This window comes from Typha angustifolia, chromosome 4 (genome assembly GCF_048772165.1).
Source record: "Typha angustifolia cultivar Huaian chromosome 4, ASM4877216v1, whole genome shotgun sequence".
Classification (NCBI taxonomy): domain Eukaryota; kingdom Viridiplantae; phylum Streptophyta; class Magnoliopsida; order Poales; family Typhaceae; genus Typha; species Typha angustifolia.
Window position 1 is genome coordinate 10,590,717 of NC_133242.1, and position 14,585 is coordinate 10,605,301.

At 39.7% G+C, this 14,585-nt stretch overlaps 2 protein-coding genes and 1 pseudogene across 2 annotated transcripts; all 3 read left to right on the top strand.

Moving 5' to 3' along the window:
- The first annotated feature begins 177 nt into the window (after positions 1–177).
- On the top strand, positions 178–2,761 carry LOC140758669 (G-type lectin S-receptor-like serine/threonine-protein kinase At2g19130). Its single transcript, XM_073094912.1, has one exon. It carries the CDS (start codon positions 178–180, stop codon positions 2,629–2,631), a length of 2,454 nt encoding a protein of 817 aa, XP_072951013.1. The 3' UTR covers positions 2,632–2,761.
- Positions 2,762–6,703: 3,942 nt separating this feature from the next.
- Positions 6,704–9,208, top strand: LOC140758670 (G-type lectin S-receptor-like serine/threonine-protein kinase At2g19130). Its single transcript, XM_073094914.1, has one exon. The coding sequence runs from the start codon at positions 6,704–6,706 to the stop codon at positions 9,206–9,208; it is 2,505 nt and encodes an 834-aa protein (XP_072951015.1).
- Positions 9,209–11,423: 2,215 nt separating this feature from the next.
- Positions 11,424–13,878, top strand: LOC140758671 (G-type lectin S-receptor-like serine/threonine-protein kinase At2g19130; annotated as a pseudogene).
- The last annotated feature ends 707 nt before the right edge of the window (positions 13,879–14,585 follow it).

Sequence of the window (14,585 nt, forward strand, 5' to 3'; positions counted from 1 at the left end):
TGATATATAAAAAAAATATAAAGTCCAATAAGTCACAAAGTAACTGTAAATTTATGAAAATATAGGGAGTAAAATGAAAAACTTCTCCAGATAGCTATATATTATATTCCTGCATCCTGACAATTTAATATAGTGGCCATCTTCTTCCTTCTCTCCTCCCAGTTTGTTTCCCCGAAGATGGTAGCTTCAAGCAATCCATGGCTCACTTTCTTCTTCTTTTTCTCCATTCTTATTCTTCTCTTCCAACCTCCTCTCCTCCTTGCAAGTGACACCATCTCTTCCAAACAATCTCTGTCCGGGACCCAGAAGCTCACCTCCCGAGGTGGTAAATTTGCTCTCAGCTTCTTCCAAATAGGTAACTCTTCCCAAAATTGGTACATAGGAATCTGGTATAATACTATCTCAGAGAAAACATCAGTTTGGGTTGCCAATCGAGAGAACCCAATTGCAGACCCTTCCTCCTCTGAGCTCAGGATCTCCGATGATGGCAACCTTGTCCTCCTCAGTCAGCCCAAGTCCATAATTTGGTCTACAAATGCATATATAACATCCAATTCCTCTGTTGCTGTGATCCTTGACAGTGGAAATCTTGTTTTGAGAGATGGGTCTAATAGTTCTAAGGTTTTCTGGCAAAGTATAGACTACCCAACAAACACGTGGCTCCCTGGAACCAAGCTTGGGCTCAACAAGGTGAGTGGAGTCGACCAGAGGCTTCGTTCTTGGAAGAATTCAGAAGACCCAGCTCCTGGGATCTTCTCGCTTGAGCTGGACCCAAATGGGACAAGCCAATACTTCATAGAATGGAACAAAACTAGGGTCTATTGGACTACTGGGATTTGGAATGGCCAAATCTTTAGCTCGGTCCCAGAGATGACAGCGCATTATAACTACGACTTCCAGTTTGTGAACAATTCAGAGGAGAGCTACTTCATGTTTTCCGCTAAGGATGACTCGATCACCTCCAGACTCATCATGGATATCTCTGGCCAAATCAAGTTTTTGACTTGGATTGAGACTTCAAAACAATGGACACTGTACTGGTCCGAACCAAAAGCTCAGTGTGAAGTTTATGCTCTATGTGGGCCTTTTGGAAGCTGCAATGAGAATGCATTACCCTACTGCAACTGCTTCAAGGGATTCAGCGAAAGGGATGCAAGTGGTTGGGCTTTGAGTGATCATAGTGGGGGATGTGTAAGGAATTCTCCATTGCGATGCACCATTAAACATTCTGGGATGAAGACGGGGAAGGATAAGTTTTATACTATGGATAGTGTGAGATTGCCTGATAATTTTCAGAGTTCAGATGCTAGGACTGCTGAAGACTGTGAATTGGCTTGCCTAAGCAACTGCTCTTGTACTGCCTACTCCTATGCCAGTGGATGCTCTCTATGGTATGGTGACTTACTTAATTTACAAGACCAATATAATGGCACTGGGGGAGGAACTCTTAACCTTCGCCTCGCTGCTTCAGAGTTTCCTAGTTCCAAGAGCAACGGTGGACTTGTAATTGGTTCGGCTGTTGGTGGAACTACAGCAATTCTTACTTGCCTCGCAGTTATTTTCCTCCTAGTTTGGCGACATCGGAGACAAAGGCTTCAAAGAATACCAAAGACAGCCGGAGGTGCTCTCGTGGCATTTCGATACAGCGATCTGCAGCTTGTGACAAAGAACTTTGCGGAGAAATTGGGGGGAGGTGGCTTTGGTTCTGTTTTCAAGGGATTATTACCTGATTCCACTGTAATAGCTGTGAAGAAGCTTGATGGCCTTAATCAGGGAGAGAAGCAGTTCCGAGCCGAAGTGAGCACGATCGGAACAATTCAGCATCTTAACTTGGTTCGACTTCTTGGGTTTTGCTCTGGAGGAACAAGAAGGCTACTGGTGTATGAGTACATGCCAAATGGTTCACTCGACATGCAGCTGTTTCAGAACACACCGACGGTCTTGGACTGGAACACAAGGTACCAAATTGCTCTTGGAATCGCAAGAGGACTAGTCTATCTGCATGAGAAGTGCAGGGACTGCATCATACACTGCGACATTAAGCCGGAGAACATTCTCTTGGATGCATCCTTTATTCCAAAAGTGGCTGATTTCGGATTGGCGAAGCTTGTAGGCCGAGATTTCAGCCGAGTTTTAACTACACTGCGAGGAACAATAGGCTATCTCGCGCCGGAGTGGATAACCGGTGTGGCTATCACTGCAAAAGCTGATGTTTATAGCTACGGCATGATGCTTTTTGAGATTATATCAGGCAGGAGAAACACAGAGCATGGGGAGGGAGGGAGAGCATCTTTCTTCCCTACACTTGCTGCAACCAAACTTATGGAAGGGAATCTGGAGAGCTTGTTAGATCCCAGGTTAGATGGTGGTGCCAACTTTGAAGAGCTTGAAAGAGCTTGTAAAGTGGCATGTTGGAGCATTCAAGATGATGAGAGTTCTAGGCCAACAATGGGTCAAATTGTCCAAATCCTAGAGGGATTTCTTGAAGTTAACACGCCACCGATTCCACGATCTCTTCAAGCTCTCGTCGAAAGTCCAGATCACATAAATTTCTTTTCAGACATTTCATCGAATCAAAGTTCTCAGGTGCGGAGTACCACTTCCAATAGCTCTCAAGCTAAAAGCATGTAGGCAATCAGTTTTAAGTACCCGAGGATGAGGCCCTATTACGCGTCTATATACTATCTAAGTGTACTCATGTAAACTTATATACTTCAAGCTGCTCATCATTTAAGCTTCTTGCATATATTTTAGATAGTAATCACCATAAGAATCAATTGCTCTCATATGGCAGTTGTCCATTGCGGAGTAGTGTAGCACTTATTCTACTTTTTCTAATGCAATATGATGAAGATCCTCATTCGTACTCATTTGTAAATAATGGTTGTATCATTTTGAGTACATTCACATGTATAGAATTATCTTGATCTCAATAGATGGTAGTGTATTTCCTTATGCTGCATGATGTTTGTCATTTGTTAACTTCCCTTTGTAAAGGTGAAATAACAGCATTTTGTTTAGTAGTTAATTAAGTTGATTTCAGCTTCTTATAGTTTCATTTTATTGTCCAGCTTGATGCCTCTGCTTTTTTTCGTTGTTATTATTGACAAATATAATATTAGCTTATATTCGTCTAACATTCTAATTGTTTCAGACTGACAGTGTTCCTATGTGTTTAAGCTACGACAGTGAGCCCAATTTGAGTTCTAACATGTAGGTAAAAGAGTACTTAGTTGACGTGGTTATCATCGAAAATTATTAATGAAGCTATGTATCGCGAGCTTGCTAATGGAGGCATATCAAACCATTAGAGATATAATAAACTGCATCATTATTTGCAACAATGATGAAAAATGAACTTTCAGTTAGGATCTTCAATTTGCTGTGCAACGAAGGGCAGACTTTAGTCCCAGAAACTATCATTTTCAAATTATTATTTTCTCTATCTTTCCATGTTTGAAGTAAGAACATTATCGGAGTCCTTCAAGCCCTTAGCTACATGGTTGATTTAGTCTGTTGACCAAGAATCTAGTAGCTCTCGGTATATTTATTGAATTCTTAGCTGGATGATCTGTTGGAAAGTATTATGAATCATCAACAGAGTAGCCAATAAGTTTATTTTCGCTTCCAGTTGAGGTTGTACATAGATGATTCTTTTTCCTCAAGTGGCATGTATCTTCTTTGATTTGTATCGAATTCAATTGCCAGCTTGTTCTTTGATTTGTTCTCTTATTAGATGAACAGTATACTCTCAGCATTTGTATCTGCTATCTGATGTTTTATAGTACAGTTGAACCCAATATTTATAAAAGAATGGTAGATGGCAATGACTTGAAATGGGTAATTTCAGAACAACAGCAGACACCAAGCCTTCAGGAGTGGCTACACCATATAACCTCCTGCAGTTGAAGCCTCATGTTGCCGTCCTCAATTGCATCCTTCTACTCCAGCATATTTAATAGAAATCTCTCTTGGTTGGGTTCCTAGGCCAAATCCATCTCTGGTGTGATGGTTCACACCTCCCCACTGTCGATGAGGCCTCCGTCGACTTCCTCGACCTTCTCTTTCTTCCCTCGCTTACGATCCTTTGTATGATTTTTTCCAATCCTGCGGCAAGCATGCCACAGTTTGTGATTGACCGCCAACGACAGTGACCGCCGAGGTGGTTTTCCCTCAAAGGCCCAACCTGGTTGCGACCGTGTGGATTATGGAGCCTAACTCTATTTTTTTGGGCCATTGTAGGCCTAATTAATCACGTTTTATTTCTTTTTAGGGGGTGGGGGGAGGGAGAGAGGAGGCATTTTGGTAATTTTACTAAAATATATTATATTGCAACATATTTTATAATTTTTCAAGGAAATTGGCATTTCATTTTTTTATAAAGAAAGTCCTTAGATTGATTGATCGTATCATTCATTTCAACCCACCGTTCCAACTTAATACATGAGAAGATAGAGGGAATAGGGCAAGAGCCCTAAGTACAAGTCCATATTTGGCTATATTATAGACCGAACAATAGTAAAAGCAAGTATCAAACTAAGTACTCAAGCACAATAATACGAGAGGAGATAAAGCAGACAATTTAGAAGCAAGCTTCTTGTTTGGTTAACCGATAACACTACAGATAGAATAGCACGAGCTTTGAAAGACTAGGCACTCAACCAAAGAGCAAGCTCAAATAGAAATATAGTTCGATGATATGCCTACATCCACTGGCGGTGCAAAATTTGAATACACTAGTAGAGATACAAAATACAAGTATTTTTAAGTCCCGAATCTCCTCCTAACATAATAGAGGTGTGCTCTTTCAAAGCCCTCACCTTTTGCTACAAAATCCACTATTTAATGCCCTAAAAACTATCATAATGGTATTTATAAGTATAACTTATGAATATGAAATACAAATCTTCTTGGCTTGAGCATTTGAAAACCCTGGAGTTCATTCAAATGCTTGCGGGGAGCAAGCAACTTCAACTATTCTTAGGCTCAATCTCAAGCTCATTCAAATGGCTTTTTCAAATTTGAGCCAAAAACAATAATTACTTGGTAGATACGGTACCATACAAAAAGAATATCGAGGCACAAGAGGCACCGGATATGTGAGTAGTATGATATATTATGATATGCATAATATTTATTACATTCTTATTCTTAATGTTATGTGCTTACTATATTATTGATGATATGATCTATGTATCATAAATCATGTGTGCTTTAATAATGATGAATATGGAATGACAATTATGATAAGAATTTATGCATTGGAGGTAGAGGTCATAGATCTAATGATACCCAATGAGTAGAATAAGGGTGTACTTTTGAGTTACGTGATTTTGATTTTGTTGCAAGTAATGATAATAGAGATATAAGATATCGAGGTGGATATGGGTTATGACTAGAGTCCTTAGTTCGATGACTACGAACAATCAGTTATATGGAGTGTCTCAGTCATGTACAAGCAATATTATTGTTAGTTATCTATTATTTCTTACAATTTGTATTTACCCTATATGATTTATAACATGTAATGTAATCGCTCTATGTGAACTTATGGTATAATGGGTGTTAATTAGTTATGCTCTCTATGAGCCTATAATATGATATATAATTGCATAATATGATATGATAAGTCATTAATTAATGATAAATGAGATTTGCCTACTAATTATTTGGATTTTATCTTGCAATTACTACATTTTACATTATATTTTTAGACTATTCTTGATTACACTTATTAAGTGTTACGGTCATCACTTTTTAGTGAAATGTGTCATTGATCTAGAGGAGTTTACTACTATTTAATAATTAGTTATTCTATATTAGAGAATACTATTCTAAATTAGAATCAAATTATCTTTACTTTAGATTTAAAATACTATCCAAATTATTCTACACATACACAAAATCATAATTTTACTTTCAATTCGATTAAAGTTATTTTAAAAAAAATTATGTATGATCTCTCCGCCACCCATATATCTCCATCCACATATCTCGATCTACAAATCAAAAGTTTTAGCACAATTATTTTTCCTAAATTTTTTGTTATAATTTTTTACATATCTCGTCTCTCCTACCACTCACCTATATATGTTTATAAATATGCATTGCATAATTATAAGAGAGCACTTTAATCTAAATTTATAGATCAAATCAATGTCATTTGAGTAAAATTTTCTTTTTCACTTCTTGACTATTTTATGTTCACCGGGAAAGAAAGTCATCATCCGCGTCCATAACACGGTCAAATTATAATCAATAATCTCGAAACGTATGACTTTCTATGCATGTTGGAATTTATTTTTTTCTTCAGCCAAATGTTTGATTTAACTAGGGAAAAAAAATATCGCTTTACCGTTACTAGAACGAACCAAGAAATTGACATCCTCCGAAGCATTATATCACACCATTGATTCATTCGATCCAACGGTCCTGATCGGAGACCCGGCTATCTATAGGGGAGACCGTCCCTCGTCCGTCCTATCCAAGTCCCCCATGTAGATGAGAATTTCCGACTCTTCTTTGTGGCCATCAACGCATTCCACAGTCCGCAATAGGCGGAGGAAGACTTCATGCAAGAAAATAACTACATTTAAATGACCCAAAGCAATGCAAGCGCGGGTCCTGCATGTAGAAAAGTATTGTTATTGGAGCCCTTCATAGGAGCTGCCTTCTTTCTCTCGTCCCATTTTGTTTCCCAAAGATGGTAGCTTCAAGCAATCCGTGGCGTACTTTATTATTCTTCTTCTCCGTTCTTATTCTTCTCTTCCAGCCTCCTCTCCTCCTTGCAACAGACACCATCTCTGCCAATCAATCTCTCTCGGGGACGACCCAGAAGCTCATCTCCCAAGGTGGCAAATTTGCTCTCGGCTTCTTCCAAATAGGCAACTCTTCCCAAAACTGGTACATAGGAATATGGTACAATACTATCTCACAGAAAACATCAGTTTGGATTGCCAATCGAGAGAAGCCAATCGCAGACCCTTCCTCCTCTGAGCTCAGAATCTCCGACGATGGCAATCTTGTCCTCTTCAACCAGTCCAAGTCCATAATTTGGTCTACAAAAGCAAATATAACATCCAATTCCTCTGTTGCTGTGATCCTTGACAGTGGAAATCTTGTTTTGAGAGATGGGTCTAACAGTTCTAAGGTTTTCTGGCAAAGTATAGACCACCAAACAAACACTTGGCTCCCTGAATCCAAGCTTGGGCTCAACAAGGTGAGTGGAGTTGATCAGAGGCTTATTTCTTGGAAGAATTCAGAAGACCCAGCTCCCGGGATATTCTCCCTTGAGCTGGACCCAAATGGGACTAGCCAATACTTCACACAATGGAACAAAACTAGGGACTATTGGACTAGTGGGGCTTGGAATGGCCAAATCTTTAGCTCGGTCCCAGAGATGATAGCGGGGGCTTGGAATGGGCAAGTCTCTAACTCGGTCCAACAGATGACGGGGTATTATAACTACGACTTCCAATTTGTGAACAATTCAGAAGAGAGCTACTTCACGTACTCTGTTAAAGATGACTCAATGACCACCCGATTAATTATGGATATCTCTGGCCAAATCAAGTTTTTGACTTGGATTGAGACTTCACAGGAATGGATACTGTTCTGGTCCCAGCCAAAAGCTCAGTGTGATGTTTATGCTCTATGTGGGCCTTTTGGAAGCTGTAATGAGAATGCATTGCCCAACTGCAACTGCTTAAAGGGATTCAGCGAAAGGGATGCAAGTGGTTGGGCTTTGAGTGATCACAGTGGGGGATGTGTAAGGAATTCTCCATTGCGATGCACCATTAAACATTCTGGGATGAAGACGGGCAAGGATAAGTTTTATACTATGGATAGTGTGAGATTGCCTGATAATTCTCAGAGTTCAGATGCCAGGACTGCTGAAGACTGTGAATTGGCTTGCCTAAGCAACTGCTCTTGTACTGCCTACTCCTATGCCAGTGGATGCTCTCTATGGTATGGTGACTTACTTAATTTACAAGACCAATATAATGGCACTGGGGGAGGAACTCTTAACCTTCGCCTCGCTGCTTCAGAGTTTCCTACTTCCAAGAGCAACGGTGGACTTGTAATTGGTTCGGCTGTTGGTGGAACTACAGCAATTCTTACTTGCCTCGCAGTTATTTTCCTCCTAGTTTGGCGACATCGGAGACAAAGGCTTCAAAGAATACCAAAGACAGCCGGAGGTGCTCTCGTGGCATTTCGATACAGCGATCTGCAGCTTGTGACAAAGAACTTTGCGGAGAAATTGGGGGGAGGTGGCTTCGGTTCTGTTTTCAAGGGATTATTACCTGATTCAACTGTAATAGCTGTGAAGAAGCTTGATGGGCTTCATCAGGGAGAGAAGCAGTTCCGAGCTGAAGTGAGCACGATCGGAACAATTCAGCATCTTAACTTGGTTCGACTTCTTGGGTTTTGCTCTGGAGGAACAAGAAGGCTACTGGTGTATGAGTGCATGCCAAATGGTTCACTCGACATGCAGCTGTTTCAGAACACACCGACGGTCTTGGACTGGAACACAAGGTACCAAATTGCTCTTGGAATCGCAAGAGGACTAGTCTATCTGCATGAGAAGTGCAGGGACTGCATCATACACTGCGACATTAAGCCGGAGAACATTCTCTTGGATGCATCCTTTGTTCCGAAAGTGGCGGATTTCGGATTAGCGAAGCTTGTAGGCCGAGATTTCAGCCGAGTTTTAACTACACTGAGAGGAACAAGAGGTTATCTCGCACCGGAGTGGATAACCGGAGTGGCTATCACTGCAAAAGCTGATGTTTATAGTTACGGCATGATGCTTTTCGAGATTATATCTGGCAGGAGAAACAGAGAGCAAGGGGAGGGAGGAAGAGCATCTTTCTTCCCTACGCTTGCTGCAACCAAACTTATGGAAGGGAATCTGGAGGGCTTGTTAGATCCCAGGTTAGATGGTGGTGCCAACTTTGAAGAGCTTGAAAGAGCTTGTAAAGTAGCATGCTGGTGCATTCAAGACGATGAGTTTTCTAGGCCAACAATGGGTCAAATTGTCCAAATCCTAGAGGGATTTCTTGAAGTTAACACGCCACCGATTCCACGATCTCTTCGAGCCCTTGGAGAAAGTCCAAATTATATAAATTTCTTTTTAGACATGTCATCGAATCAAAGTTCTCAGGTGCGGAATACCACTTCCAGTAGCCCTCAAGCTAAAAGCATGTAGGCAATCAGTTTTCGTATTCGAGGATGAGGTCCAAGATATATCTTATATACTATCTGAATAAGTGTATTGATATAAAATTATAAACTTCAAGCTGCCCATCATGTAAGCTTCTTCCATATATTTTAGATAGTAATCACCTTAAGAATCATATGCTCTCTCATATGGCAGTTGAAGAGTAGTGTAACACTTATTGTACTTTTTCTAATGCAGAAATACTCATTTGCAAATAATGGTTGTATGTATCTTTTCCTTATGCTGCATGATGTTTGTCATCTGTTAACTTCTCTTTTCTCTTTGTAAAAGAGTAATAACAGCATTTTGTTTAGTAGTTAAGTTGGCTTCAGTTTCTTATAGTTTCATTTAATTGTCCTACTTGAATCTTGATAGAGGTGAATACCTCTGATCTTTTTTCATCGTTACTATTGACAAATATAATACTTGCTTATATTAGTTGACATTTTAATTGTTTCAGAATGATAGTGTTGTTATATGTTAAGCTATAAAAATGATCCCAATCTGAGTTCTAACCTGTAAGTAAAAGAGTACTTAGTAGACCGGGTTATCACCGAAAATTATATCGTGAGCTTGATAATGGATGCATATAAACTATGAGATATATATATAGTAAACAGCATGATTATTTGCAACAATGGAGAAAAAGAACTTTCAAATTAAAAAACAATCATCAAATAATTTGAAATACTATTCAAATTATCCTACATTTGTGTGTAATTATAATTTTACTTTCAATTTGACTAAAATTATTTTGAAAATCCTCTCAAATCTCTCCCTTGTAGGGGTGTAAACGAGCCGATTGATCGAGCGTGGCTCTAATCAAGCTTGGATTGAAATTAATTTCGAGCCTATCTTTGTAATCAAACTTGAATTGAAATAATTTCAATCCGAGCCAATTTGGAACTCAAGCCAATTTCGAGCTTAAATAAGCTGCTTAATTATCAATTTCAAGCCTTATCAATTTCAAACCATTTTCGAGCATAAGCAAGCTTGAATTAATTTAGGCCTAATTTAACTATAAAGATAGAAATATTACTAAAATATAAATTATAAGCAATAAAGATAAATATGTTAGAAAACTACAAGCAACCATATAAATTATAAGTAACAAAAATGATTGTGTCAAAAACCTACAAGCAACTAAAATATAAATTACAAACAATAAAGATAATTGTGTCAGAAAATAATGGTTAAAATTCTAAATTGGTGAAAGGGTTTTTGATTTGATGATTCATATTAGTTTGATATTACTCATATATATATATATATATATATATATATATATATATATATATATATATATATATATTCAAGCTTTATCGAGCTGACTTGATCGAGCCAGCTTGGGATAAAACTTGGCTCGAATTTAATTTCGAGCCTAGCCTTAATGATCAAGCTCGGCTCAGCCTATTTTCGAGCCGAGCTTGATCGAGCATTATTGAACTGAGCTCAAGCCGAGCTCGAGCCGGCTCGATTATTTTGACAGCCCTACTCCCATCACCTATATATGTCTATCCACATGACTCATTCTACGAATTAAAAATCATAGCTCAGTCGGTTTTCCTAATTTCTTTTTCAACTATTCCATATATTTTCTTTCCTACCATCCACTTAACTTATTATATATTTACAAGCATAAGCATGGGTTATATACTATCAACCAAATAATAAATTTCTATAAAAAATAAGAGTATTTTAATTTAAATTTATATATCAAACCAATATCGTTTGCGTCAGTAACACGCTCAAATCCTGGTCAATAATCTTGATATGTATGACTTTCCATGCATGTTGGTCTTCATTTTTTTTCCAGTCAAATGTTTAATTTAGAGAGGTGGCTTTACCGTTGCTAGAACGAACCAAGAAATTGACATCCTACGAAGCATTATATCACACCATTGATTCATTCGATCCAACCGTCCTGATCGGAGACCCGGCTATCTATAGGGGGTCGTCACTCGTCCCTCCTATCCAAGTCCCCCATGTAGATGAGAATTTCCCACTCTTCTTTGTGGCCATCAACGCATTCCACAGTCTGCACTAGACGGAGGAAGACTTCATGCAATAAAATAACCACATTTAAATGACTCAAAGCAACGCAAGCGCGGGTCCAAAGCAATGCATGTAGAAAAGTATTGTTATTGGAGCCCTTCATAGGAGCTGCCTTCTTCTTTCTCTCGTCCTATTTTGTTTCCCAAAGATGGTAGCTTCAAGCAATCCGTGGCGTACTTTATTATTCTTCTTCTCCGTTCTTATTCTTCTCTTCCGGCCTCCTCTCCTCATTGCAACAGACACCATCTCTGCCAATCAATCTCTCTCGGGGACGACCCAGAAGCTCATCTCCCAAGGTGGCAAATTTGCTCTCGGCTTCTTCCAAATAGGTAACTCTTCCCAAAATTGGTACATAGGAATATGGTACAATATTATCTCACAGAAAACATCAGTTTGGATTGCCAATCGAGAGAAGCCAATCGCAGACCCTTCCTCCTCTGAGCTCAGAATCTCCAATGATGGCAATCTTGTCCTCTTCAACCAGTCCAAATCCATAGTTTGGTCTACAAATGCAAATATAACATCCAATTCCTCTGTTGCTGTGATCCTTGACAGTGGAACTCTTGTCTTGAGAGATGGGTCTAACAGTTCTAAGGTTTACTGGCAAAGTATAGACCACCCAACAAACACTTGGCTCCCTGGATCCAAGCTTGGGCTCAACAAGGGGAGTGGAATTGACCAGAGGCTTATTTCATGGAAGAATTCAGAAGACCCAGCTCCCGGGATCTTCTCCCTTAAGCTGGACCCAAATGGGACTAGCCAATACTTCATACAATGGAACAAAACTAGGGACTATTGGACTAGTGGGGCTTGGACTCGGCAAGTCTCTGACTCGGTCCAACAGATGACGGGGGATTATAACTACGACTTCCAATTTGTGAACAATTCAGAAGAGAGCTACTTCACGTACTCTGTTGAAGATGACTCAATCACCACCCGATTTATTATGGATATCTCTGGCCAAATCAAGTTTTTGACTTGGATTGAGACTTCACAGGAATGGATACAGTACTGGTCCCAGCCAAACTCTCAGTGTGATGTTTATGCTCTATGTGGGCCTTTTGGAAGCTGTAATGAGAATGCATTGCCCAACTGCAACTGCTTAAAGGGATTCAGCGAAATGGATGCAAGTGGTTGGGCTTTGAGTGATCACAGTGGGGGATGTGTAAGGAATTCTCCATTGCGATGCAGCATTAAACATTCTGGGATGAAGACGGGCAAGGATAAGTTTTATACTATGGATGGTCTGAGATTGCCTGATAATTCTCAGAGTTCAGATGCCAGGACTGCTGAAGACTGTGAATTGGCTTGCCCAAGCAACTGCTCTTGTACTGCCTACTCCTATGCCTTTGGATGCTCTCTATGGTATGGTGACATACTTAATTTACAAGACCAATATAATGGCACTGGGGGAGGAACTCTTAACCTTCGCCTCGCTGCTTCAGAGTTTCCTACTTCCAAGAGCAACGGTGGACTTGTAATTGGTTCGGCTGTTGGTGGAACTGCAGCAATTCTTACTTGCCTCGCAGTTATTTTCATCCTAGTTTGGCGACATCGGAGACAAAGGCTTCAAAGAATAACAAAGACAGCCGGAGGTGCTCTCGTGGCATTTCGGTACAGCGATCTGCAGCTTGTGACAAAGAACTTTGCGGAGAAATTGGGGGGAGGTGGCTTTGGTTCTGTTTTCAAGGGATTATTACCTGATTCAACTGTAATAGCTGTGAAGAAGCTTGATGGGCTTCATCAGGGAGAGAAGCAGTTCCGAGCCGAAGTGAGCACGATTGGAATAATTCAGCATCTTAACTTGGTTCGACTTCTTGGTTTTTGCTCTGGAGGAACAAGAAGGCTACTGGTGTATGAGTACATGCCAAATGGTTCACTAGACAAGCTGCTATTTCAGAACACTCCGACGGTCTTGGACTGGAACACAAGGTACCAAATTTCTCTTGGAATCGCAAGAGGACTAGTCTATCTGCATGAGAAGTGCAGTGACTGCATCATACACTGCGACATTAAGCCGGAGAACATTCTCTTGGATGCATCCTTTATTCCAAAAGTGGCTGATTTCGGATTGGCGAAGCTTGTAGGCCGAGATTTCAGCCGAGTTTTAACTACACTGAGAGGAACAATAGGCTATCTCGCGCCGGAGTGGATAACTGGTGTGGCTATCACTGCGAAAGCTGATGTTTATAGCTATGGCATGATGCTTTTCGAGATTATATCAGGCAGGAGAAACACAGAGCAAGGGGAGGGAGAGAGAGCATCTTTCTTTCCTACACTTGCTGCAACCAAACTTATGGAAGGGAATCTAGAGGGCTTGTTAGATCCCAGGTTAGATGGTGATGCCAACTTTGAAGAACTTGAAAGATCTCGTAAAGTGGCATGTTGGAGCATTCAAGATGATGAGAGTTCTAGGCCAACAATGGGTCAGATTGTCCAAATCCTAGAGGGATTTCTTGAAGTTAACACCACCGATTCCACGATCTCTTCGAGCTCTTGGAGAAAGTCCAGATTACATAAATTTCTTTTCAGATATGTCATCGAATCAAAGTTCTCCTATGCGGAGCGACGCTTCCACTAGCTCTCAAGCTAAAAGCATGTAGAGCGTAGACAATCTGTTTGCATTGTAAATACTTCCTATTTCACTATGTTTTTAATCAATTTGTTTTAAAAGTTTCTCACAACTACACATGCGAAAGAATTGAATAATTATGTCATACCTATTTTCAAGGTGTTTTTATCTAAACATTACATAGAAAAGAAACCGAAGTTCTAAAAATACATGTTCTCTCAGTGTCATACTCCCGTTTTAATGCGACAACTTTAATTAGTGGATTATTTGAAGGCATACTTCATTTCAAAAGAGATACGCAAGAGATAACATTCATTGCTATTTTGAAGATATTCAACCAATCACATTGAGAAACACATGCATCATGATTGTAATATAATCTTTATTCCTTGCTAGTATTGCAATCGTTCATATCTTTCTCAATAGTATAGTTTAAGTGCACAAGGGCAAGACTAGAAACCCTAGTTGCTGTTGTCTTCCCTTCCCATTGAGCGCTAATTTTTATCCTTAATTTTCCTTCATAAATTTTGTATGACCCGCACCAAACATGTGCCCCTCACATGGGTAGAACTCACGTGATTATTATATGACCTACTGGTCAATGTTTCAACACAATATATAAGAGAAAAACCCCACATTTTCATAAATACTACAGACAGAAGAAGCCCAAAACACCAAGGCCATAACAAGCCCAAAATACATATCCATAAAAATATAAATCAATGCCCATATAGGAGC